This window comes from Heterodontus francisci, chromosome 8 (assembly GCF_036365525.1).
Source record: "Heterodontus francisci isolate sHetFra1 chromosome 8, sHetFra1.hap1, whole genome shotgun sequence".
Lineage (NCBI taxonomy): Eukaryota > Metazoa > Chordata > Chondrichthyes > Heterodontiformes > Heterodontidae > Heterodontus > Heterodontus francisci.
Window position 1 is genome coordinate 99,035,904 of NC_090378.1, and position 26,511 is coordinate 99,062,414.

The following is a 26,511-nucleotide window of genomic DNA, read 5'->3' on the forward strand; positions in this document are numbered from 1 at the left end:
ATTTTGTTTTGTTTTCCAAATTGTGATGTTTTAAGATGTTTGCCTATTTGACCAGGAAGGGATTTTGGTTTAACTTATGTTCTATTGTTATGAAATTAACTTCAGTTCACAAAGGAATTAACTATGAGAAAAGACAGCCAGCAGTATTATATAAGAAAAATTTGTTGGGATACCAGATGAATCAGTCATCAGGCTTTCTTAGGTTTAAAGAAGAAAAGTGAAATTTATTAAAACTTAAACTTTAATTCGGTTAACGCCTACGGATACACGCCGCGCCCTGCTCGAATGCATATGCGATACGCAAATGCAAATAGAGACAGAAAAGAGCAGAAGAAAAATAAAGTGAAAAGGTTTGAGGCAATCTCTGAAGAGGGTTTGTTACTGTGCTTCAAGCTTGCTGTGGAGTCCTTAATTATAAGTAGTCTTGCTTTTCATTGGGGCCCAGTATTATTCTTAAACCTTGTTCACTGTAGGAGACTTTTCTCTCTTGGGGTTCATGTGTCTTCAATGGGTCTTCAGTCCCATGAGAAAGAGATGGAAGCAGACAGGAGAGGTGGCGGCATGCCAGCCACACAAGGACTTTTCAGTCCAGGAGCAAACAGCTTTCTGCCTTCAGACACTGTTTCTCCAATTTAAAACTCTCTTCTTTGGCCATCAAGTGGTCACGTGACTGACTGGTTGCCCAGGTCCCTTCTGTATTTTGGGGTAGGGACTGGTTCCTTTTGGTGCAGCACTGCTAGTATGAAAAAAATGTCTTTCCAGCCAGGGGCTTGTCAACCCCTTGTAATAGGCTTTCTTTTCTCAGTAATAATTTTAAAATTTAATGCCCATGTGGCGAAATATATGTGCCTCATTCTTGGCAGGTGGGGGGCCTGCATGACAATTGTCACATACTGGGCTGAATTTTACGCCGCCCCAGCTGGTGGAGTGGGGGCAGCGTAACATTGTGCGGGAGACTCCGGGAGGCCTACCTGCCCTGCTCCCGCCTCCGGTCGACTTTACGACGGTCGGGCGTGGAGGAGGGAAACAGTCCGCCCGCCCGCCTGAGGCCAATCAAGGCCCTTAAGTGGCCACTTAACAGCCACTTAAGGGCCCGCGCCCGCCTCCACGGGTATTTTACTTGTGGCAAGTGGGCGTGCTGGGGACGTGAAAGGCCGCCCAGCGATAGCTGCCGGCCTTTCCGCGCCCCGAGTGGGGGCATGGCAGTCGAGTGCAGGGTGCCCGATTGAGGGCTGCCCCCGCCTCCCAACCCACCCACGGGACCCAAGACGCCCCCTCCCCCCCTACCCCCCACCCTCCAAACTACCACTCCAGCCTCACCAGGGAAGGACCGATCCCCCGGTGAGGCGTGCCCAACTCTCTCACTCCCCTACGGTCTATGGCACGACTGGGCTGGGCTATAGTCCCAGCAGTGGCTGCCGGTGGCGCCTCTGGGACTAAGAGCTGCCGGCAGCTCACTGAAGCGGGACCTCCTCCCTCAAGTGGGTGGAAGTCCCGCCTCGAGACAGTTAAAGCCCGGGGACCCATAAAATACGGGACAGATCCCCAGGGCTAGGCGGAAGTGGGTGAGCCACCGACTTTCATGTCAGTGGCGAATTCCCATCTGCCCAAGGTAACATTCAGCCCATTGGATCAGTTTGATACAGTGGGGGCTGTCCAACACAATATTTGCAGCTTTAATGTGGGAATTATTTTTATTCATGGTGCTCAGCAGTGGGGCCAAGCTAGACAGTGGCTGCCAAAGCTTCCACACCAAGGGGATGACATTTCATTCAAGGCACAGAATTTGATTGACAGCTCAGTGAGCCAATCCTCATTGCAGGAAGCTGGGGTGGGGGTTGGTTAATTATGTTACTTTGTTTTCCCTCCTCTTTCTTTCTCTCCCTCAGAAAAAAGGAAGTCTTAGTTTTTGGATGTGGAATGGTCAGAGTGAGAGATGGATGTCTTGTGCTCTAAAGTTATTGCCTGTTGGTTTAGATGGTAGACTTGTATGACAGGTATGCTGATGACACTCAGCTCTACCTCACTACCACTTCTCTCAACTCCTCTGCTGTTGCTAAATTATCACACTGTTTATCCAACATCCAGTACTGGTTGAACAGAAATTTCCTCCAATTATATATTGGGAAGACTGAAGCCATTGATGACAGCCCCCACTCCAAATGATGTTCCCTAGCTACTGACTCCATTTCTCTCCCTGGAAACAGTCTGAGATTAAGCCAGTCTGTTCGCAACCTTGCTGTCACATTTGACCCTGAGATAAGCTTCCGACCTCGCATTCGTGCCATCACTAAGATCACCCATTTTTGCCTCTGTAACATCACCCAACTTCACCCCATCTCAGCTCATCGGCAGCTGAAATCCTCATACATGCCTTTGTTACCTCTAGACTTAATTCCAACGCACTCCTGGCTGGTCTCCTACATTCTACTCTCCATAAACTTGAGGTCATCCAAAACTATGCTGTCCGTGTCTTAACTTGCACCAAGTCCCGTTCCCCTATCACCCCTGTGCTCACATTGGCTCCCAGTCAAGCAACATCTTGGTTTTAAAATTCTCATCCTTGTTTTCATGGCCTTGCCCTCTCTATTTCTGTAATCTGCTCCAGCCCCACAACCCTCCGAGATATCTGTACTCGTCTAATTCTGGCTTCTTGTGGATCCCTGATTTTAGTAACTGCACTATTGGTGGCTGCGCCTTCAGTTGTCTAGGCTCCAAGCTCTGGAATACCCTCCCCACACCTCTCTACCTCACTTACTTCCTTTAAGACACTCCTTAAAATTTATCTCTTGACTTTTGACCTAATATCTCCTTTTGTGGCTTTGTTTTATAATGCTCCTCTGAAGCACCTTTGATGTTTATAATGTTAAAGGTGCTATATAAATCTAAGTTGTTGTTGTAAAGTGAGTTAGGCCCGTTTCAAAGGGCAACGTTTGAATCTTAACCAACTACAGTATTTTGTTCATTCATGTACTTCATGTAAAGTAAACCAGTAAATAGGTTTATTTTTACAATCAACATCATCTCACTGGTGTGTTCACCAGTCTCCTTCCCGAACAATAAGAGAAGTCACTTGATGACACAGGCAAGATCAGAGTCAAGTAGACACGAGAGACCATATTGTTAGATATGGACTTTCAATTTCTCACATCAGCCATTTTTATTACATATCTCTTGTTAATACCTTTTGCAAACATCCATCATCAGTAAATTCTGCAGTACAGCTGTCAGAGGAGTCAGTGCCAGGGAGCACATTTCTACAATTTTCTCTAGTGCCTGATGTCTGTAATGCTATATCTATACCCTTCCAATATGAGTGCTGCACAGTCAGACCTTAATAAGCATTGGTTTGCCTTTTCTGAAACCAATGAAAGTTTCTTCAACCTGTGCAGAAATTTCTATTCCTCCCGCTAATTTTAACTGAATTATAAGTCAAAGTCACAATTTCTTTTGCTTTCTTAACTTTTGTTTGTAAAATAATCTGTGCTTTTTAGTTTATGAAAATTATATATTTCTAGACAGTTGTACTTTTCAGGAAGGAACACTTAAGTCCTTACAACATCTGAGCTTGGATAATTCAAAGCTTTGTGTTTTGAGTGTTTCTCTCACTTGGGTGTAGTTCGTCCACCATTTATTTGGGCCCAAGAAAGAGGGCGTCAGGTTTTTGATGGTTCAAAAGGTAATTAGGGCCAGGAGTTTACATTGGGCGGGAGGCCCGGCCCACCAGCCAAAAAGCCGGGGGCGACCCCGCCTCCACCGGGCCTAGGGAGCCATGCCAGGATTTTATGCTCTCCAAGCCCTTAATTGGACTTGGACAGGACTTCCACCTCCTTGAGGCACTGGGAGTGGTGGCCACTGCTTGGACTGCACCCAACATTGGCAGCAAGAGGGACGGCGGCCCCGGAAGAAAGGTAAGTTTTGGGGATCCGCCAGGGACAATTGGCCGGGCCCCGGCAAGGCAAGGGAGTCGGTTGGGGGAGGGTGGTCTTTATTTTAGTGGAGACGGTTGGGACTTTGGGGGGCCCTCCGTGGGGCACAGGGTGCCCAATCAGGAGGCACCCCTCCCCTCCCCCGGCCCACAAGGAGGCCACCAGGTTTTACCCTGAGGTGTCCGCCGGCTGCTGGTAAAAGACCAGCGGTGGCGGGGAAGACCCTTAAGTGGCCATTAATTGGCCACTTAAGGGCCTTGATTGCCCTGGGGTGAGCAGGCTGTTTCTTGCTGCTGCCACCCCTGGTATAATGCAGCAGGGGCAGGAAGGCGTTCGGAATGGTACACCCCGCCTTCCACTAAATTTTACGACCTCTCCCCCTGCCATCAGCTCACTCCTGTGGAGCGTTTGGGGGTGGGGGGGGGGGGGCAATGGCTGTAAAATTCCAGCCCAGGACTTTTCTCGGTAACTTTCAAAGAGCAGGAAAGCATCCTAATGGATCAACCTGACCACTCTAGTGCTTTTTTGTGTGATATATATAAACACAACTGTTATTTTAGTTCCTTGTGTAGACTAGCGTAACCTCAAACATCCCAGTGCATCTCATCATTTGTTGGTTTTGTTTTTAGGATTAGAAGAATCATGGAGTGTGTTTGTGACCAAAACGAGAAGGCACTCACCCTGGCCATCGTTGACTCAGACTCTACAGTAGTGTATTATCAACTTACCAATGGGTTTGTTGTACCCGACCCACCAGACATTGTCGAAGAGGTGGACAGCAAACAGTGCAAAAAGAAACGGAGAAAGTTTCAGAGATAACCCATTTCATTTTGCCAAATCTCATTCTGGTGAATGTTATTTTTCCAAAAGATGTAAATGTTACAAAACTATAAAATTCAATTACATTGTCTTGAGTTTGCTTTCACTATGATGGCGTAGATCTCTGATGGCTGTTTCAGTTTTAACCTTGGTTGCATTCATCAGCTTCGGTATAAAACAGTTGCAAGAGTGTGACTTAATCATTTTAAAAAGGTTCATTCTTCATTCATGTCCATTCTGCTGTATAGCAATGCTGACTATTTAAATATATATATAAATTATACTTGAGTATTTATATTCCTTTTTGTAAAAGAGCATTTTGTATTATTATTATGGTTACCTCTGCCACGAGAAATTGAATGCAGCCCCCCTAGAGCAATGTTAGAAGCACTTCCTGTATTTTGGCTCACTGATGACCTCTTACCCCACAGGCTGATATTCAGTGAGGCTGGATGTTGTAGCATGAACCAGGAGCATCAGGAGAAAAACAACAAATCAGCTGATAGGACAATATATGCAGTTCTGCTGACAAATTTGAGTGTTGCTGTTATGATCTGATGTTCTCTGGATGCTTTTGAGTCACTGCCTTGTCATAGACTGTCTGCCATCCAGGAACCGGGAATGGCGAGGGAAACCGGCACGCCATTATTTTCAGTGCCCACCTGGCTCCATTCCCGCCTATGGCAGGACCTAAACATCCTGTCCCTGATTTTTAAAGAATAAAGCCCTGAAAAACCTGGGATAGATCTGGGAATTGAGCAGAACTTTTACATTCCCACTGTGCAGTGGTTAGCACCGCAGCCTCACAGCTCCAGCGACCCGGGTTCAGTTCTGGGTACTGCCTGTGCGGAGTTTGCAAGTTCTCCCTGTGACTGCGTGGGTTTCCGTCAGGACCTCCTGTTTCCTCCCACAGCCAAAGACCTGCAGGTTGATAGGGAAATTGGCCATTGTAAATTGCCCCTAGTGTAGCTAGGTGGTAGGAGAATTGAGGGAAGGTGGGGATGTGGTAGGGAATATGGGATTAATGTAGGATTAGTATAAATGGGTGGTTGATGGTCAGCACAGACTCGGTGGGCCGAAGGGCCTGTTTCAGTGCTGTATCTCTCTATGACTCTAAGCCTTGTGGACAGCAAAGATAAACTAATGTAGAAGTAGCCTCAGTCTGTACTGCTATAATCTATTCTTTCATTTCTTTGGCCCCCCTTGTCTCGAGAGACAATGGGTAAGCGCCCAGAGGTGGTCAGTGGTTTGTGGAGCAGCGCCTGGAGTGGCTATAAAGGCCAATTCTAGAGTGACAGACTCTTCCACAGGCGCTGCAGATAAAATTAGTTGTCGGGGTTGTTAGACAGTTGGCTCTCTCCTTGCACTTCTGTCTTTTTCCTGCAACTGCTAAGTCTCTTCGACTCGCCACTCTTTAGCCCCGCCTTTATGGCTGTCTGCCAGCTCTGGCGATCACTGGCAACTGACTCCCACGACTTGTGATCAATGTCACAGGACTTCATGTCGCGTTTGCAGAAGTCTTTAAAGCAGAGGCATGGACGGCCGGTGGGTCTGATACCAGTGATGAGCTCGCTGTACAATGCATCTTTGGGGATCCTGCCATCTTCCATGTAGCTCACATGGCCAAGCCATCTCAGGCGCCGCTGACTCAGTAGGGTGTACATGCTGGGGATGTTGGCCGCCTCGAGGACTTCTGTGTTGGTGATACGGTCCTGCCACCTGATGCCAAGGATTCTCCGGAGACAGCGAAGATGGAATGAGTTGAGACGTTGCTCTTGGTTGACATATATTGTCCAGGCCTCACTGCCATAGAGCAAGGTTATTGAGGACACAGGCTTGAAACACTCGGAATTTTATGTTCTGTGTCAGTGCGCCATTTTCCCATACCATCTTGGCCAGTCTGGATATAGCAACGGACGCCTTTCCCATGCGCTTGTTGATTTCTGAAATAATCTATTACAACATTAAAAGAGTGTCTTAAGCAGATTGATTCAAGCACAAGTGGTGATTGATTTCCATTAAAATCAGTTGGGATTTTGAGCACTGAGATGAGGCACTAATGTATAAACGATTCAGAAAAAATAGGGTTGCACCTATTTGGGATTGCGTTGATTAATGTAGAAAGAAGCTATCTTGCGAGTCATCCTTGTCTAGGACAAATGGAGTGTGAAACAGGAAGAATAAAGGATAGAAAATAAAATAGCAATTTAAAACCGTAAAGTCCAGTGAATAAGTCCCGATGCATTTTTAATGACCTCTAAATATGGAGCCTTGATGTAGATTTGTTTAATGGAGTAGGTGTAATTTTTACACCAGAGCATATTTTACAGTGGATTTTGTGGCCTACAATTGATAAAACTGGTGAATTTATCATAGAATCATAAAATGGTTACAGCACAGAAGGAGGCCATTCGGCCCGTCATTTCCGAGCTGGCTCTCTGCAAGCACAACTCGCCTGGTCCCACTCCCTGCCTTTTCCCCGTAGCCCTGCAAACTTTATCTCTTCAGGTAATTATCCAGTTCTCTATTGAAGGCCCTGATTGAATCTGCCTCCACCACACTCTCAGGCAGTGCATTCTAGATCCTAACCACTCATTTCTTAAAGTTTTTCCTTATGTCACTGTTGCTTCTTTTGCCAATTGCTGTAAATCGGTGTCCTCTGGTTCTGGATCCTTCTGCCAATGGGAACAGCTTGTCCTTCGCTCTCTGTCCAGCCCCCGCGTGATTTTAGACACCTCTATCAAATCTGCTGTTAATCTTCTCCAAGGAGAACAGCCCCAGTTTCTCCAGTCTATCCACGTAACTGAAGTTCCTCATCCCTGGAATCATTCTAATGAATCTTTTCTGCACTCCCTGTGTTTCTGTACAGCTTGTCTTTGTGTTTTTGAGATGGTCCTTGATTTGGGGCTGGGGGTTTCCAGGTTGGAAGTCAAATCCAGGTTAGACAAACACCAGTCCTGTGATTGAAAACAAACAGTTGATTTTTTTAACCAAGGTCATGTGACTAAGTTTTCGTTTCAAGAAAACACGACAGAATCTCAAGACAAGGGGGGAGAAAAGCTGAGAGAGTTGCACAAGAGGCCACCTAAAAAAGCTAGGAGGTTGGTTGTTTAAAGAGATGGGAAAGCTGCAAAACTGGGTGTTTTTTATATAAGAGACTCCTAGGGCTGTTGAACAGGGGAAAATTCTGGGAGCTGTTGGTTTTAAAAGAACATACTCTTTGAATTGGAACCTCTGGTAACTGACCCTTGAAAGATACAAGGTGCTGCCTTTGTCTTCGGTGACTGAAAGAGTTATCTGTGAAGCTATACCACCAGGACTGTTGTGAAAAAAGCCACAGAAGTTCTGGAAGGGTGCGCAGTTTTGGTGAGGTTTGGATTGCAGAGAAACTGTCATCGAGTGGAAGCCGGCATTAGCAACTTTGGAGACAGGATCTGGAGATCTGCTTGAAAAGTTCAAAGACATGAGGGACTTTGGGACTGTTCAGCACCACCTTGCTAATAAGACTATTCTGAAGACCTGTAAGGACTATCTTGTTGCATCTGATAGATAATGTGTAACATTGAAGATATATATTGACTGTGATATAACCATTATTTCATGTTTAATTTGTTTTGGTTGAAAATTAAAATAAAATTTATAGAAGTGAAATCTTGTCCATTTGGGTCTTTGTTTCCTAAATTGGGGTCATTTAGTCGGTTTGATTCTTTTCATCTGTTGATGGTCTCCACATGGATCAGAACAAAATTTGGGGCTCGTCTGGGATTTGAATTCTTCACAATTAGACTGTAAAATGGGTTCACTGGAATCTTCCACGGTTTAAACAAAACAGATTTCACATTTACTTTGGCTGGAGTCCGTTTGAAATAAACGTGTATGATCAATGTACAAGAATTTAAGAGGGAAGATTTGACTCTCAGTATGTTGCAGCAGTTGGAAAAGGTCCATTTGGTCGCAATATCAGCACATGTGGGTGTCAGTGTAAGTCAGGGGCTAGGAAAGCAGAGATAATCGAAAAACTGGCTCCTGACTCGAAGTTGGTAAAAGGAGAGGATGTTTCTGCTAGTGTTCAAGTGGAACTAGCCAAAACTGAGTTAGAGAAGTTAAGATTGGAAAGAGCAAGAGAAGAGAGAGAAAGAGACAGACAATTACAATTTGAAATGAGAAAACGAAGAGGAAAGAGAAAGGGAGAAATTAGACTTGGAGAGAGAAAAGTTCAAAGTTCTCACGTGCACTGCAGCTGCAAGTTAGAGGACCTGGGGAGACATGTAGGGCTGAATTTTACATCCCTTCAAAGAGTGGGATGGTGGCAAGGATGGGGGGGGGGGTGCGTGGGGGTGGGACGGGGGAAGTGTGGAGTAAAATGGAGCGGGCAGCTCAGGGGGACCTTCCTGACCCACTCCTGCCTCTGCCGCTGTTTTACGCAGGGCAGCGGTGGTGTAAAACGGCCGGCCCGCCTACCCCAGGCCAATCAAGGCCCTTAAGTGGCCACTTAACAGCCACTTAGGGGCCTTTGCCCACCTCCACGGGGATTTTATGCATGGCAAGCGGGCATACTAGACCTGAGGAAAAACTGCCTGACAAAGACAGGCGGCTTTCTGACGGTCTGGGGCGGCGGGGGCAGCCCTACTGATCAGGCACCCTGTGCCCGATGGAGGGCCGTCCCCGCAGCCTCAACAAAATCCAACACGCCCCTGTCCCCACAATCGACCACCCTTGCCTCGCCGGGCCCGACTGATCACCCTGGCGAGGCAACAAAAACTTACGTTAGGTCCAGGGCTCCCTGACATCATCTTCTGCAGGCTGGGCTGCAGTCCCAGCAATGGCCACTGCTCCTGGTGGCACTGCTGGGACAGAGCTGCCAGCCCGCTGATTGGCCAGCAGCTCGATGAGGCAGGGCTGCCTGCCTCAAGCGGGTGTAAGTCCTGCCTCAGAACAAAAGCCGGGAACCCGCAAAAAATGGGTCAGATCCCCAGGCCAGGCGGAAGCAAGTCAACCACCGACTTTTCAGTGGTGGCCGGCTCCCATCCGCCATGGGTTAAATCCTGGCTATAGTTTTGAATTGGTAAAGAATATACCCTTGGTACCTAAATTTAGGGAAGAGGGAGTAGAAATGTACTTTGTGCTATTTGAGAAAATTGTCATGAGTCTGAAGTGGCCTAAATCATCTTGGATGATGCTGCTACAGAGTGTTTTAGTTGAGAAGGCTTTGGAGGTGTACCCATCTCTTTAAGATGAACACTCATAAGACTATGACAGAGTAAAGTCTGCTGTTCTCAATGCCTATGAGTTGGTACCAGAAGCCTACAGCCATAAATTCAGGAATTTAAAGAAAAAACAAGGCCAGACTTATGGAATTTGCTCAAGAGAAGGAAATGCTGTTTAATAGGTGGTATAGACCAATGAAGATTGTGCAAGATTTTGAGAGGCTTGGCGAATTAATTCTGATGGAAGAATTCAAATACAGTGTCCCTTCAGGCATAAAGTCCCATCTGGAAGAAAATAAAATTGGTAGGATAAAGAATGCCGGAGTAATGGCAGATGATTATAAATTGACCCACAAAAGCAGTAGATACAGACCCCAGTTTGGAAACTTAGAGTGAAGTTGGAGAGATAGGAAGGTTGATTATGAAAAGAGATCTGGTTCTATTGAGAAAGATGACAAAAGTAAAGACACAGACACACCTCAGGTTAGTAAAAGAGAAAGCCATGAGAAAAAGTTTGGTTTGAGGGGAACAACATGCTATTTCTGTCATAAGAAAGGACATGTGAAGGCTAAGCTTTGGAAGTGGAAAAACAATCCTGTTGCATGTGTACAGTCAGAGTGTGTTTCCACAGAAGATAATGTCCGAGCGGGTGACGTTCACGTCAAGCAGGTAGTTACTCCCACGTTCACTGATCGGGTGAATCAGGTTGCAGAAGGCTATAGAAATTTTCTGTTGTAGGGTGAAGTATCCTCACAGTCGGCTGGTGAAGCAGGCAAGTCAATTGTCGTCCTTGGAGATGCAGGGGCGGCACAGTCACTGATGTTGGCAGGTGACATGAATTTCTTCCTCGGTAGTTCGCTGGGCGTGAAGGTGCTAATCCGGGGTGTAGATAGAACCTATTTATCAGTTCCTTTATATAGGGTTGATTTAAAATGTGACTTGGTGACTGGTCCTGTTACCGTCAGGTCGTTCCTAGTTTGCCCATTGAGGTGGTAGATCTTTTGCGAGGAAATGACTTGGCTGGGAATAAGGTATTGGCGTCTCCAATGGTTTCAGCAAAACCAGTTGAAGTTGCTGAAACTGAGGTTTTACAGGAAGAATTTCCGGGAATATGCCCAGATTGTGTTGTGACTAGATCCTAGGCTCATAGGGTTGAACAAGATGAGATGGATTCAGTTGTTGTGGAGGACAATTTGGGTGGCTGACTGAAACATTTTTTCAAGGGTTTGGGTGGGGATGTTGGTGATTAAGGCTCCAAGGCGAGCAATGGTGAATTGTTTAGCAGGTCCTCTTTGATTGAGGCACAACAGGCAGACCTGCCTTGAGAAACCTGCCTTAGATAGCATGTTCAGAGGCAGAGGTTAAAAAGGTACCCGAGTGTTATTATGTTATGGATGACATTCTGATGAGGAAGTGGAGACCTCCCCAAAGACCCACTAATGAAGATTGGGCTGCAGTTCATCAAATTGTTCATCCTTGCTACTATAATGATATTTTAATAATTGCCCATGAGATTCCAGTTGCAGGTCATTTGGGTGTTTGAAAGACACAGGCTAGGGTAATGATGCATTTTTACTGGTCGAAGCTGCATAGGGATGTGGTTGACTTCTGTAAGACATGTCACATTACACATGTCAGATGATTGGGAAGCCACAGCCTTCGATTAGCCAGTCCCATTAATACGGATACCTGCATTTGACAAACAGTTCAGTAGGGTTTTTGTGGATTTTGTTGGACCCTTACCTACGACTAAGTCAGGTCACAAGTATCTTCTTGTCATCATGGATTTGTCCAGCTGATTTCCAGAAGTGTATCCCTCCACTACCCTTGAAAAAGATCACATTGACAGATGTGATTGAGGAGTTGATCCAATTTTTAACTTCGTATGTGTTGCCAAAAGAAATTCAGTCTGAGCAAAGGTCAAATTTCATGTTCGATGTACTTGAGGAGCTGTACATCAGGAGATGTATTTCGGAGTGAAGCAGCTCAAATCGTCTGCTTATCACCCGCAGTCACAAGGTGCTTTGGAGAGAAATCACCAAACCCTGAAGAGTATGATAAAGGCCTATTGTTTTGAGTAACCCCAGGATTGGGATTCAGGGATATCAGTTTTGTTGTTCGCAATTAGGGACACACCAAATGAATCTACTGGTTTCAGTTCATTTGAACTGGTCCATGGGCATGAGGTTAGGAGTCCTCTTAAACTCATTAAGGAGAGATTTTTGTCACAGGAGGGGGAAGCTATCCACTTAGATTATGGGCTGAATTGTACCCGCCCTCCGATGTCAGGGGTCGTGGTGGGGGGGCCCACCACGACCTCTGGCACTGGGTATGCCCCCCCCCCCCCCATTTTACCGGCGGCGCCAGGACCTTGGTGCGGCCCCCTGCCGCTTGGCGGTGGCACCCCAATTTAAATATGCTAAGCGCTATTTACCTTGCCTGATTATGCATCCCGCTGCTCGTTGCTCCTCAGTTCTGTATTTTTCGCTGAACAAGTGGTTGTCACGTGCTGTCCCGTTGACGAATGAGAGAATTCGACTGAACAGCAGAAGAGGGAGCAATCGGAGACAGTGCAGGTAAGTCTCTGTATATCGGGGTCTCCACTCTGTATACTTGAAGGGAGGTAGGAGGGGGGGATGGGATTACTGGGGGCACAGCTCTTGCAGGCATGAAGGAAGGTAGTGCGTACCCTCCCTCCGTAAAGGGAGGCCGCTCTGCGTTGTTTGTGTGAGTGAGGGAATAATGGCACACCAGTCACCCTGTGAGTGAGGAGGGTGCCAGAAACGGTAGGCGTGTAAAGGTTACTTGGCTGGGGCAATTGATGCAGCTGGTAGAATATTGATTGGTCATGCTGTGTCAATCTAAGTAGGAGCTAAGTTGGGAAATGCAATGCCACGCCATATAGTTGATGCATGAAAGCACCTGATTTAACAGTCAACAACAATGCCTGCCTTGTTAGGAACCTCTGAGGAAGTGAGGGATACGACTTTGTTTGGCATGTGGAGATGGGTATGGTTCATCCTATATTGTCTGATCCGTGATTCTCGTGAGAATCCATATGCGCCACAGGCAAAACCAGCAGGCCAGTGCAGCCCACCTAGAGGCCCCCGGTCATGAGCAGCACCCCCGAAGGAGAGCTCGCCACTAAAGATCGCCGCACATCTACATGACATACCTGCAGCTGTCAAAGCGCCAGCGTCAGAGGCTACTGTGGATGTTGAGAGAGGCGGACACATCTCTGCCCTGCTCAACGATGACTTGCAGCCCATGAGCTTTGGTGGACATCCTATTACTGTGGCCCTCATAGTGACTCAGTGGCTCCCAACCTTTACGCTATGCATCATTCCGGGGGCCCACCGGAGACCTTTGTGGGGGCACTCAGTCAGCAGTGCACCGCTGCATCAGGGAGGTCACCAATGCCCTGTACCAGAAGGCCGGTGACTATGGGCGCTTCACGACGGACCCTGGGAGCCAGGCCCAGAGGGCCGTTGGTTTCGGCTCCATTGCGGGATTCCCAAAGGTGCAAGGGGTCATAGACTGCACCCATGTGGCCATCAGGGCTTCCACTGGGCGACCAGTTGCATAAGTAAACCATAAGGGTCTCCATTCGCTCAACGTGCAGTTAGTATGTGATCACTGTAACCACTTTATACAAATCTGTGCCCACTTTCCAGGCAACTGCCTTGACGCTTTCATATTGCGCCAGTCCCAGCTGGCGCTGCTGCACACTGAATTGGCTCAGATGGAGGGGTGGCTTTTTGAAGACAAGGACTACCCCTTGCCAACATGGTTCCTGACACCAGTGAGACACCCCATCACTGCTGCAGAGGAGAGATACAGCACCAGCCACGGAGCTACAGGAGCCACCATTGAGCAGGTGATTGGCAGGCTGAAAATGCATTTCCACTGCCTGGGTAGATCGGATGGTGCCCTGCAGTACGAGCCGGAAGCCGGAAAGGGTAGCTCATATCGTTGCTGTCTGCTTTGCTCTGCACAACTACGCACTCAATAGGGGGTAGGCCTTGCAGGATGAGGACAGGCGTAAGCAGGACTCATCCTTGGACGATGAGGACACTGAGGACTTGCAGCAGGAAAGGGCGGACAGAGAGCATCCAGGCACCGCATGCAGGGTGAGCAGCGAGCAAGAGATGCACGGCAAAGTCATATTGATCAAAGGTTCTCCAAGCCATAGGAACCACCATGGGCTCTGCAAGCCACACAGCATCCTCGTCCAGCTGTTGTGCAGCAGTGCACGTCTGCAACATCTTTGCGTCCACCATTACTGGTAGCAGCAGACTGAGCCATTGTCCATGTTACTGCATCCGTGGAGATGCACAAAGAAATACTGGCATGGCAATGATGTCATTCCATACATTGGTTGTTATGAAAGGCCAATTATGTAATCGGTACATGCTGGCACGCTTCATTCACACAGTAAAAGCAACACACGTTAGTGAAGAAGATTTAGAGATCGAACTTTTCACAGTGTTGTGTCACCCATGCAGATCCATTTGTGTCATGGTGTACTTTTGAAACGCTTGCGGGTGCTCCTTCATGGTGCCATTTCTGCGCCAGCAGCCTGACTGGAGAAAAGCTGCTGATCAGATTGACCTTTGGCTGTGGATGACTTTGGCAGTCGTACGCTTTGCGCACAAGGCCTGGAGGGCCCTGGCTGGCTGGGGGAATGATCGTTCATGCTCTTCTGGCCCCACAGCTACTTACCTCTTCTGCCACCTCCAGCCAGGCTGCCTTGGTCAGGCGAGAGGGCCTCTTCTTACCATCGCTGGGGAAAAGGACCTCCTGCCTCGCCTGCACAGCCTGGAGGAGTGTGAGCAGGGAGGCATTGCTGAACCATGGGGCCACCCTACAATGCCCCTCTGTCATCTTCACTTTCTGCTCTGGTCCTTTAACCGCAAAGGTGATTCCACAGTGTAACTGCTCTAACCTCTGGTTGTAAGGTTTCTCTTGCACATGTTTGAAAACTAATGCAGGACTAGTGACGAAATCTGTGCTGTTGTCCTGGTTTTTCATCAATGACAGATGGACACATGTTCACGGACATAATTATTGATGTAATATTTCTGGCTTGCAATGCAACTAGAATATAAACATATTTTCCTGGTTCTTTAAGAAGTACTTTTAATTCCAGTTACATGTCTTTTCACATAACAGTTAGCAGAGAAATGAATACAGATTCCAAATGCATATTAGTCTGTGGCTTTTCACATTCAGGTAATTAAAAGCCCATAGTATGTAGATATTCTTAAATTATGCCCTTATTTCTGATAATGTATATGCCTTTTATGATACAATTCAGTCTCACATTCTGGTAAATGCAAAATTAAGATTATTCACCTAGGTGCAGCACGCCTACAATAAGGAATGTTACACTTGAGTGGAAGAAGAGGATCTCAACTGTACAGGACACTGGGACAAAGGAGAATAAGTATATGGCAGCAAAGCAGAGAGTGCTGGAGAAACTCAGCAGGTCTGGCAGCATCTGTGGAGAGAGAAGCAGAGTTAACTTTCAGGTCTGTGACCTTTGTGGTTCTGATGGAAGTTTACAGACCTGAAAGTTACCTCTGCTTCTCTCTCCACAGATGCTGCCAGATCTGCTGAGTTTCTTCAGCACTTTCTGCTTTGCTGCCAGATTGCTAGCATCCCCACCCTTCAATAGTGAGGTAAGTATTTATTTGGCAGTTGTCAGGAAGCAGGTGCTAGGGCACTTTAAATAGGGCTCCAACACCTGCTATTCAGCGGAGCCAACGTCCATCATGGTGCCGGATGTCCTGCCTCCCGCCACGTAATATGGGGGTGGGGGGGAGGGGGCGACAACACATTGCCGTGATGCTAATGAGCTGCTGCGCTTAATATGGTGGAGGCTCAGCGATGGGCAATCTGCGCGAGCAGATTGCCATCTTCAAAGCGCGCCGCCAATCTGCTCGTAAAATGCAGCCCGATTTGTCAGAGTTTCGAGAGAGACTCTCAACAGCTTGTGAAATGGCCAGAGAACATCTCAAGGGTTTCTCTGCAGGTGATGAAAACCCAAGTGGATGGAACAGCTGAGGCACGTAGTTTTCAACCCGGAGATAAGGTGCTAGTTTTGTTGCCTTTGCCTGGTGAACCATTGAAAGCTGGGTTTAGTGGACCTTACATTATCTAAAGGAAACTCAGTGAGGTGAACTATTTGGTTAGTACGCCAGACAAATGGAAACGTCAAAGGGTTTGTCATGTGAATATGCTGAAGACATACTATGATCGTGAGCATAGTCATCCGGTAGGTGTAGCACAGGTGGTAGAGAATGTAGATGGTGATACTGATACCAGAGGATGAGTCAGCGACTGAGTTTTCCCAGATTGAGCCTCCTGCAGTGAAGCTGGCGAACACAAGTATTTAGAGAGTCCAGATGAGGTGCTGCAACATCTACCTGAGCACCAGAGGAAAGCGATAGCTGACCTATTGAGGAAGTATAAGCCTCTATGCACAGATAAGCCAGGTTGTACTTCTCTGGCAATTCATGAGGTTGATATAGGAGAAGGTAAACCAACGAAAAAAAAACCTCCAGGCTCAATCCCAGTAAATTGACTAAAATCAGGGAGGAAGTTCAGTACATGTTAGGCAATGATATAATTGAATTCAGAGGAGTTGGAGTTCTCCTGTTGTTTTAGTAACAAATCTAGGCCATTGACATATATCAAGAAAAGCAGGGTCCCAACACTGGACCCTGAGGAACCCCACTATATAGCTTCCTTCAATCCGAAAAACAACTGTTCACCACTACTATCTGTTTCCTGTCACTCAGCCAATTTCATATGCATGATAATAATGTAAATTTTATTCCATGGGCTCTAACTTTGCTGACAAGCCTGTTATGTGGCACTTTATCAAATGCCTTTTGGAAGTCCACATACACTACATCAACCGCATTACCCTCATCAACCCTCTCAGTTACCTCATCACAAAACTCAAGCAAGTTAGTTAAACACAATTTTCCTTAGCAAATTCATGCTGGCTTTCCTTAATTAATTCACATTTGTCTAAGTGACAATTTTGACACAAATTATTGTTCCAAAAGCTTTTCCCACCACCAAGGTTAAACCAACTGGCCTGTAGTTTCTGGGCTTATGCTTACACACTTTTTGAACAAGGTTGTAACATTAGCAATTTCCCTGTCCTCTGGCACCACCCCTGTATCTAAGGAGGATTGAAAGATTATGGTCAGTGCCTCTGTGATTGCCACCCTTACTTCCCTCAGTATCCTTGAATGCACCTCATCCGGTTCTGGTGACTTACCAACTTTAAGTACAGCCTAGCCTATCTAATTTATCAATTTTTAGCCCATCCAGTGTCTCAGCTATCTCCTCTTTCACTGTGACTTGGGCATCATCTTCCTTGGTAAAGACAGATCATACCTCAGTCATGCCCCCTGCCTCCATGTGTAAATCCCCTTTTAGGTCCCTTTGTTGGCTCCTCTCGTTCTTTTACTATTTATATGCCTATAGAAGACTTTTGGATTCCCTTTTATGTTAGCTGCCAGTCTCTTCTCAAACTCTCTTTTCTTCTCTTATTTATTTTTTCACTTCCCCTATGAACCTTCTATAATCATGCCTGGTTCTCACTTTTATTATCCACCTGACATCTGTCATACACACCCTTTTTCTGCTTCATCTTACTCTCTATCTTTTGTTATCCAGGGAGCTCTGGACTTGTTTGTCCTATCTTTTCCCCTCATAGGAATGTGCCTTGACTGTACCTGAACTATCTCCCCTTTAAAGGCAGCTCATTGTTCCATTACAGTTTTGCCTGCCAATCTTTGATTTCAATTTACCTGGGCCAGATCCATTCTCACCCCATTGAAATTGACCCTCCCCCAATTAATTAATTTTACTCTGGATTGCTTCATGTCCTTATCCATAGCCAACCTTATGATACTATGATCACTGTTCCCTAATTGTTCCCCTACTGACACTTGATTCACTAGACCCACCTCATTCCCCAGAACCAGATCCAGCAATGCCTCCTTCCTTGTTGGACTGGAAACATACTGATATTGAAAATTTTCCTGAACACACTCTGGAACTCTTGTCCCTCTCTGCCCTTTATACTATTACTCTCCCAGGATAATTAAAGTCCCCCATTATATGCTCTATAATTCTTGCACCTCTCTGTAATTTCCTTGCAAATTTGTTCATCTATATCTTTCCCACAAGTTGGTGGAAGTTTGAATACATATATTAATTTATTAATGACCTAGATTTGTGTGTACAAGACACAATTTCAAAATTTGAGGATGACACAAAATTTGGAAGTATTGTGAACCGTGAGGAGGATAGTGACAAACTTCAAAAGGACATAGACAGGCTGGTGGAAAGGCCGGACAAGTGTCAGATGAAATTTATTGCAGAAAAGTGTGAAGTGATTCATTTTGGTAGGAAGAACAAGGAGAGGCAACAAAAATTAAAGGGTATAATTCTAAAGTGGGTGCAGGAGCAGAGGGACCTGGGGGTATATGTGCACAAATCATTGAAGATTGCAGAGCAGGTTGAGAAAGTGGTTAATAAAGCATCTGGGATCCTGGGCTTTATAAACGGGCATAAAGTACACAAACAAAGAAGTTATGATAAACCTGTAAAAACACTGATTCAGCCTCAACTGGAGTATTGTGTCCAGATCTAGGCACCACACTTAGAAAGGATGTTAAGGGATTGGAGAGAGTGCAGAAAAGATTCATGAGAATGGTTCCAGGGATAAGAAACCTCAGTTATGTGGATAGGTGTTGGAGAAGCTGGATCTGTTCTTTTTGGAGAAGATTAAAAGGATATTTGATAGAGGTGCTGAAAATCATGAGGGGTCTGGACAGAGTAGATAGGGAGAATCTGTTCCTTTTGCTGAAGGATGCAGAACCAGAGGACACTAATTTAGAGTGATTGGCAAAAGAAGCAACAGCGACATGAGGAAAAACTTTTTTACGCAGCGAGTAGTTAGGATCTGGAATGGACTGCCTGAGAGTGTGGTGGAGGCAGATTTAATTAAGGCCTTCAAAAGAGAATTGGATAATTATCTGAAGAGAAAAGATTTGCAGGGCTATGGGGAAAAGACAAGGATGAGGTGAGTTGATCTTGCAGAGAGCCGGCACAGAAACAATGGCCTCTGCCTGTGCTGTAAACATTCTATGACTCCATGATCATTATAAGCAGCTCAATCAGATCACCACAAAGTTTTCTTTCTGTCGCTCCAACTTCCTAAAGCAGTCCGTGTAGAAATCCAGCAAGACCTGGACAATATCCAGGCTTGGACTGATAAGTGGCAACTAACATTTGTGCCACACAATTGTCAGGCAATGACTATCTTAAACAAGAGAGAATCTAACCATTTCCCCTTGACATTCAATGACACTCTGATCACTGAATACCCCACGATCAACATCCTGGGGGTTACCATTGACCAGAAACTGAACTGGAGTAGCCATATAAATTCCGTGGCTACAAGAGCAGGTCAGAGGTTAGGAATCCTGTGGCGAGTAACTCACCTCCTGACTCCCCAAAGCCTGTCCACCATCTATAAGGCACAAGTCGGGAGTGTGATGGAATACTCTCCACTTGCCTGGATGGGTGCAGCTCGAACAATACTCAAGAAGCTCGACACAATCAAGGAGAAAGCAGCCTGCTTGATTGGCACTCCATCCACAAACATTCACTGCCTCCACCACCAACGCACAGTGACAGCAGTGTGTACCATCTACAAGATGCACTGCACCAATGCATCAAGGCTCCTTCGACAGCACCTTCCAAACCCGTGACCTCTACCACCTAGAAGAACAAGGGCAGCAGATGCATGGGAACACCACCTGCAAGTTCCCCTCCAAGCCACACACCTTCCTGACTTGGAACTATATCGCCATTCCTTCACTGGAGCTGGGTCAAAATTCTGGAACTCCACTGCTAACAGCACTGTGGGTGTACCTACCCCACATGGACTGCAGCGGTTCAAGAAGGCAGCTCACCACCATCTTCTCATGGGCAATTATGGATGGTCAGTAAATGCTGGCCTAGCCAGCGACGCCCGCATCCCTTGAACGAATTTAAAAAAGGCCCAAATACCAGGTACCATTTCAATTGTTCTTGCTGGAACATTCTCCAAGGTTTCGATATCCACTGACATGTATCGGGCACAAACCTGGATTAGATGCTGGACCTCAGTTTAATGTCTCATAGAAAGAACACCAGCTCCAACAATACTGCAATCCCTCCATAGTGCAATGGAGTGCTAGTCTTGATATTTTTAGATCAAAGTCATCATCTTTTGACCCAACCACAAGTGTGCTGCCAACTAAGTCAAGCTGACACATGCCATTCCATAGCCACTTACAGAGATACAGCACTTGTGCCTGTATTATTGATTTGAATTTCTACTATTATTAACAGAACTAGGGATGAGTAACACAAAATCCATACAGAAAATGGCCAGCCTGTCTAATACACAGTGCAAAACCCCAGACAAGTTTCCTCTCAAGGTTCTGAAGAGAGAACCACATCTGTGATTGGATCCTGTTGAAACAAAAGACTGTTTTAATATGCCAATATTAATCAAATGCAGAGATCCTGCATTGCACCTGTTTTATTATATCTTTGTTAGCTTTCCGATTATTACAGTTGTTTTTAAACTGGGGACAGATTTCCTCTGCAATTGATTATGAATGACAGTCGACTGAAAGAACCTAAGAGGTCAATGTTTTTTTGTTCTGACATAGGGTTCAAATCAACTGGCACATGTCAAAGAATCAAACCACACTGAGACCATGAATCTTTGATTGACAGCTTTATCTGAGGTGTTGGCCGTAAGTGTGGACCAGATTCGTGCTCTTTCTGATGGCCGACTGTGGAATTTTTGGGGACTACCCATGTCCAGCCAGTCGATCTACAGCCAACACAGGAAGTGAGCTAGATGCTCTTCATAGTTCACTAATGCCCTTTAAGGAAGGAAATCTGCCTTCCTTACCTGGTCTGGCCTACGTATGAGTCCAGACCCACAGCAATGTGGTTGACTCTTAACAGCCCTCTGAAATGGCCTAGCAAGCCACTCAGTTGTACAACAACCGCTACACAAAAATTGAAAAGGAATAAAACCGGATGGAACTCCCAACATCGTCCTCGGCACCGGAAATGACAACAAACCCAGCCCTGTTGACCCTGAAAAGACCTCCTTACTAACATCTGGGGGTTTGTGCCAAAATTGGGAGAGCTGTCTCACAGCTGGACATAGTCATCCTCATGGAAACATACCTTACATCCCAGGCACCAACATCACAATTCCTGGGTATGTCCTGTCCTACTGGCAGGGCAGACTTGCCAGAGGTGGTGGCACAGTGGAATACTGTCGGGAGAGAGTTGCCCTGGGAGTCCTCAACATTGACTCCACACCCCATGAAATGTCATGGCATCAGATCAAACATGGGCAAGGAAACCTCCTGCGGATTAACACCTACTGCCCCCCTTGGCTGATGAATCAGTACTCCTCCATGTTGAACACCACTTGGAAGAAGCACTGAGGGTAGCAAGGGCACAGAATGTACTCTGGGTGGGGGACTTCAATGTCTATCACCAAGAGTGGCTCGGTAACACCACTACTGACCGAGCTGGCTGAGTTCTGAAGTACATATCTGACAGGCTGGGCCTGTGGGAAGTGGTGAGCAAACCAACAAGAGAGAAAAAAATACCAGACCTTGTCCTCACCAATCTTCCACTTGCAGATGCATCTGTCCATGACAGTATTGGTAGGAATGATCACTGCACAATTCTTGCGAAAACGAAGTCCCGACTTCACAATTAGGATACCCACTATCTTGTTGTGAGGAACTACCACGGTGCTAAATGGGATAGATTCAGAACAGAGCTAGCAGCTCAAAACTGGGTATCCATGAGGTGCTGTGGGCCGTCAGCAGCAGCAGAATTGTAATCACCCACAATCTGTAACCTCATGGCCCAGCATATCTTTCACCCTACCATTACCATCAAGCTGGGAGATCACCCCTGGTTCCATAAAGAGCGCAAGAGAGCAAACCAGGAGCAGCACCAGGCATACCTAAAAATTAGGTGTCAACCTAGTGAAGCTACAACACCAGACTACTTGCATGCTGAACAGCCGAAGCAATATACAATAGACAGAGCTAAGCGATCCCACAACTAGCGGATAAGATCAGAGCTTTGCAGTCCTGCCACATCCAGTCTTGAATAGTGGTGGACAATTAAACAACTAACAGGAGGAGGAAGCTCCACAAATATCCCCATCCTCAAAGATGGAGGAGCCCAGCACATTACTGCAAAAGACAAGGCTGAAGCATTTAGCCTACTCCTACTCCTAATTCATATGTTTGTATGTATGTTCGTATCCATCTTCAGCCAGAAGTGCTGAGTGGATGATCCCTCTCCTCGTCCCTGAGGTCCCCAGCATTGCAGATGCCAGTCTTCAGCCAACTCCATTCACTCCATGTGATATCAAGAAATGCTGAAGGCACTCGATATTTCAAAGGCTATAGGTCCTGACAACATCCCAGCTGTAGTACTTAAGACTTGTTCTCGAGAATAAGCCGCACCTCTAGCCAAGCTGTTCCAGTACAGCTACAACACAGGCATCTACCCAGCAATGTGGAAAATTGCCTAGGCATGTTCACTCCACAAAAAGCAGGACAATTCCAATCCGGCCAACTAGAGCCCCATCTGTCTACTCTTAATCATCAGCAAAGTGATGGAAGGTGGCGTCGACAGTGCTATGAAGCGCCATTTAAACAGCAACAACATGCTCATTGATGCTCGGTTTGGGTTCTGCCAGGGCCATCTGCTCCTGACCTCATTCCAGCCTTGGTCCAAACATGGACAAAAGAGCTGAACTCAGGAGGTGAGGTGAGAGTGATCGCGCTTGATATCAAGGTAGCATTTGACCGAGTATGGCATCAAGGAGCCCTAGCCAAACTGTAGTCAATGGGAATCAGGGGGAAAACTCTCCACTGATTGGAGTCATACCTATCATAAAGGAAGATGGTTGTGGTTGTTGGAGGCCAATCATCTCAGGCCCAGAACATCACTGCAGGAGTTCCTCAGGGTCATGTCCTAGGTCCAACCATTTTCAGCTGCTTCATCAATGACTTTCCTTATAAGGTCAGAAGTGGGGATGTTCGCTGATGATAGCACTATGTTCAGCATCATTCATAACTGCTCAAATACTGAAGTACTCCATGACCATATGCAGCAAGACCTGCATAACATTCAGGCTTGGGCTGATAAGTGGCAAGTAACATTTGTGTTACACAAGTGCCAGGCAATGACGGTCTCCAACAAGACAGAATCTAACCATCTCCCCTTGACATTCAACGGCATTACTATCACTGAGCCCCCACTATCAACATCTTGGGGGTTGCCATTGACCTGAAACTGAACTGGAGTAGCCATATAAATTCTGTGGCTACAAGAGCAGGTCAGAGACTGAGAATCCTGCGGCGAGTAACCCACCTCCTGACTCCCGAAAGCCGGTCCACCATCGACAAGCACAAGTCAGGAGTGGGCTGGAATACTTTCCACTTGCCTGAATTAACGTGGTTCCAACAGCACTCAGGAAGCTTGACATCATCCAGGACAATGCAGCCCGCTTGATCTGCATCCCATCCACTACCTTAAACATTCACTACCTCCACCACTGACACATAGTGGCAGCAGTGTGCACCATCTACAAGATACTGCAAAGACTATGGTTCCTGACAACATTCCGGCTGTAGGACTAAAGACGTGTTCTCCAGAACAAGCCGCACCCCTAGACAAGCTGTTCCAGTACATCTACAGCACTGGCATCTACCCAGCACCTCACCACACCTCCTTTGACAGCACCTTCCAAACCCCTGATCTCTATGACCTAGAAGGACAAGGGCAGCAAATGCATCTGCAAGTTCCCCTCCAAGCCACACACCATCCTGACTGGGAAATATATCGCCGTTCCTTCACTGTCGCTGGATCAAAATCCTGAAACACCCTCTTGAAGAGCACTGTGGGTGTACCCACACCAGATGGACTGCAGCGGGTCAAGAAGGCAGCTCACCACCACCTCCTCAAGGGCAATTAGGGATGGGCAATAAATGTTGGCCTAGCCAGCGATGTCCACATCCCATGAAACGAATATAAAAAAATGGTTGTGTGGTGTCACATAAAATCTGAGCAATTGTTTTCAGGGATCTAATTATGTTGAAAGATAGCTCAGGAAGTAGCATTTTCTTTAATCTATGTATCAAAATGGACACTGATTTAAAGTAAATAAAAGCAAAATACTGCAGATGCTCGAAATCTGAAATAAAAACAGAAAGTGCTGGAAATACTCAGCAAATCAAGTAGTATCTGTGGAGAGAGAAGCAGAGTTTCGTTTTGGGGGGCGGGGGGTCTGTGTCTCTTAGACTATTAAAATTATGACTTAAAAAAGCAAAGACTCACCAACCACTCACCAATCAGCTGCTTCTCCTGTGCTGACATCACTATTTTGAAGGGAGGTTTACGGAATGGTTTTTACTTAACTGCTAAGAACGTTAGATTTTAATTTACTGAAAAACTTGGACTTGAATTTTTTCAACCCCTATTATTTAATTTTAACTTTAACCCCTAGATCTGATTGATTAATTGAGCACTTATATGATAAAATATCAAACTGGCTTTAGTTTTTAGTTTTTATACAAATTAATTAATTAATTAAGTCTTACTTTATAGTTGATTAATTTAGATTAAATTAAATTAAAAACTTACCAATAAACTCATCCCACGTGACTCCTCATCCTGTGATGTCACTTTGTGATTTTTTTTTTCTCCTCTTCTGTTCGGTTCAGACTCACAGATCACAGCCCGATCTGCTCCCTGTCTGCTCTGCTAAGCTCCTGGTCTGCTTCACACTGCTCCCGGTCTGCTCTACACTGCTATGCTGAGCTCCTGGCCTGCTTCATACTGCTTCAATCCCAGCCAGCTTCACACTGCTCCGATCCTGGTCTGCTTCACACTGCTCTGACCCCTACCTGCTTCACACTACTGTGATCCAGACCAGCTTCACACTGCTCCTGACCTGCCTTCACACTGCTCCTGGTTTGCTTTACACTGCTCTGATCCAGACCAGCTTCACACTGCTCCCAATCTGCTTCACTCTGCTCCCAACCTGCTTCATATTACTCCCCATCTGCTTCACACTTTTTCTGACCTCAAATGCATTGTAACAATTTTCACGAAAATACTTCCCACATTTGTACAGCCCTAATGTAAGAGTCTCATTGTTGCTGACAGAATGATATTGTCATATTCCACAGTACTTTGCAATGCTATGCTTTTGATTTATGGAACCTTAAGCTAGAGGAAAGATGTAAATGTTCTCTAAGTTTCTTGACCAGTCATGAATCTAGATATTTCAAGGCAAGGATTTCCATTGGGATTTTCACTGTCCTCTTAAAAGATCAGACAGTCTGGTGGTGTTTGCTAACCTATATACTATTTGCAGCAATGATGATCAATTCTCTACAAACAAAAGATTTAAAGATAAACAAAAGTTGGCATTGGAATGATGCCTTCCTGGTAGCCAATAAAACCATCCATATGTTGACAAAAGCAAACTTGATGCTGCAATTATTGACTGAATATTGAACTATAGTGGCTTTATGTTTGGGGTGGGAGGTGAATTAGCATGCTAATCAAGAGGGTTTGAATTACATTCTTACCAACTTTTATGTGAAAAGCAAAAGCTCTCCCATATGAAACTTTTATTTTTAACTTCCAAATGCACAGAGGCAACAATCTTCTGTCAATCCAATTCATCTGGACTAATTATGCTTGCTGTCATACCATATAGCCCACACTACAGCATTACAATCGGGTGAGGAGGGGTCACAAGGCTCCCGTCTTGTCCGTCTCCTTCTTTGACCGCAACAGGATTTTATTCCTTTGTAAACAGTGGATGTGCTTACCACTTCAGTGAGTGCTTTACCTTCATCCTTTGTTGTGATCATAAAATAATCAATCGGACAGGTTTTCTTGAATTTAAACAAGAGGTGAATTTATTGTACTTAACCAAAACCTTGATCTAAATAAAATAATAAAGTATGCTACACTTCCACGAACACATACATGAGAATCACACGCACACAAATAGATTACAGAGTGATGAGGAATAGTTTGGGTTGGATTAGAGTCCGAACAAATAAAAATAATGTACAGTCTGTGGTGTCTGTTAATTCAGTTGTCTTCCAGCTGAATCTGGAGTCCTGACATTCTTGGTTGGTAGATGTTCTTGGAGACAGTGGAGCAGGTGGTCTTCTTCCCAGACATCTTTGTCTTTGATCTCTTCTAGTCAGCAGGCAAGCTTTGAATGCCCCAATGTCACCTGAAGAGAGAGAGAGAGGGAGAGAAAGAGACACTCTCCCTAATGGATCCTGCTTCAAAGTCTCAGGAGCTTGTCCTTTGTAGCAAAAAACTGCTAGTTTTTCACAGATGGTGGAGGCGGTCACATGATTGTCCAGTGTCCACAATTGCAATTTAACTAGATT

The 26,511-nt window shown here is 45.8% G+C and overlaps 1 protein-coding gene across 2 annotated transcripts in view; it reads left to right on the plus strand.

The window, feature by feature from the left end:
• tsen15 (TSEN15 tRNA splicing endonuclease subunit) overlaps window positions 1-26,511 on the plus strand; it is a 122,051-nt gene that overhangs the window by 64,504 nt on the left and 31,036 nt on the right. The window contains exon 4 of one of the 2 annotated variants that reach the window (XM_068037826.1): window positions 4,559-5,045. The exons of the other annotated variant lie outside the window; for it this stretch is intronic. Within the exon in view, the coding sequence (XP_067893927.1) occupies window positions 4,559-4,748 (190 nt within the window). The 3' untranslated portion in view covers window positions 4,749-5,045. Of the gene's footprint in view, window positions 1-4,558; window positions 5,046-26,511 lie in introns of those variants that run through there. 2 annotated transcript variants of the gene reach the window in all.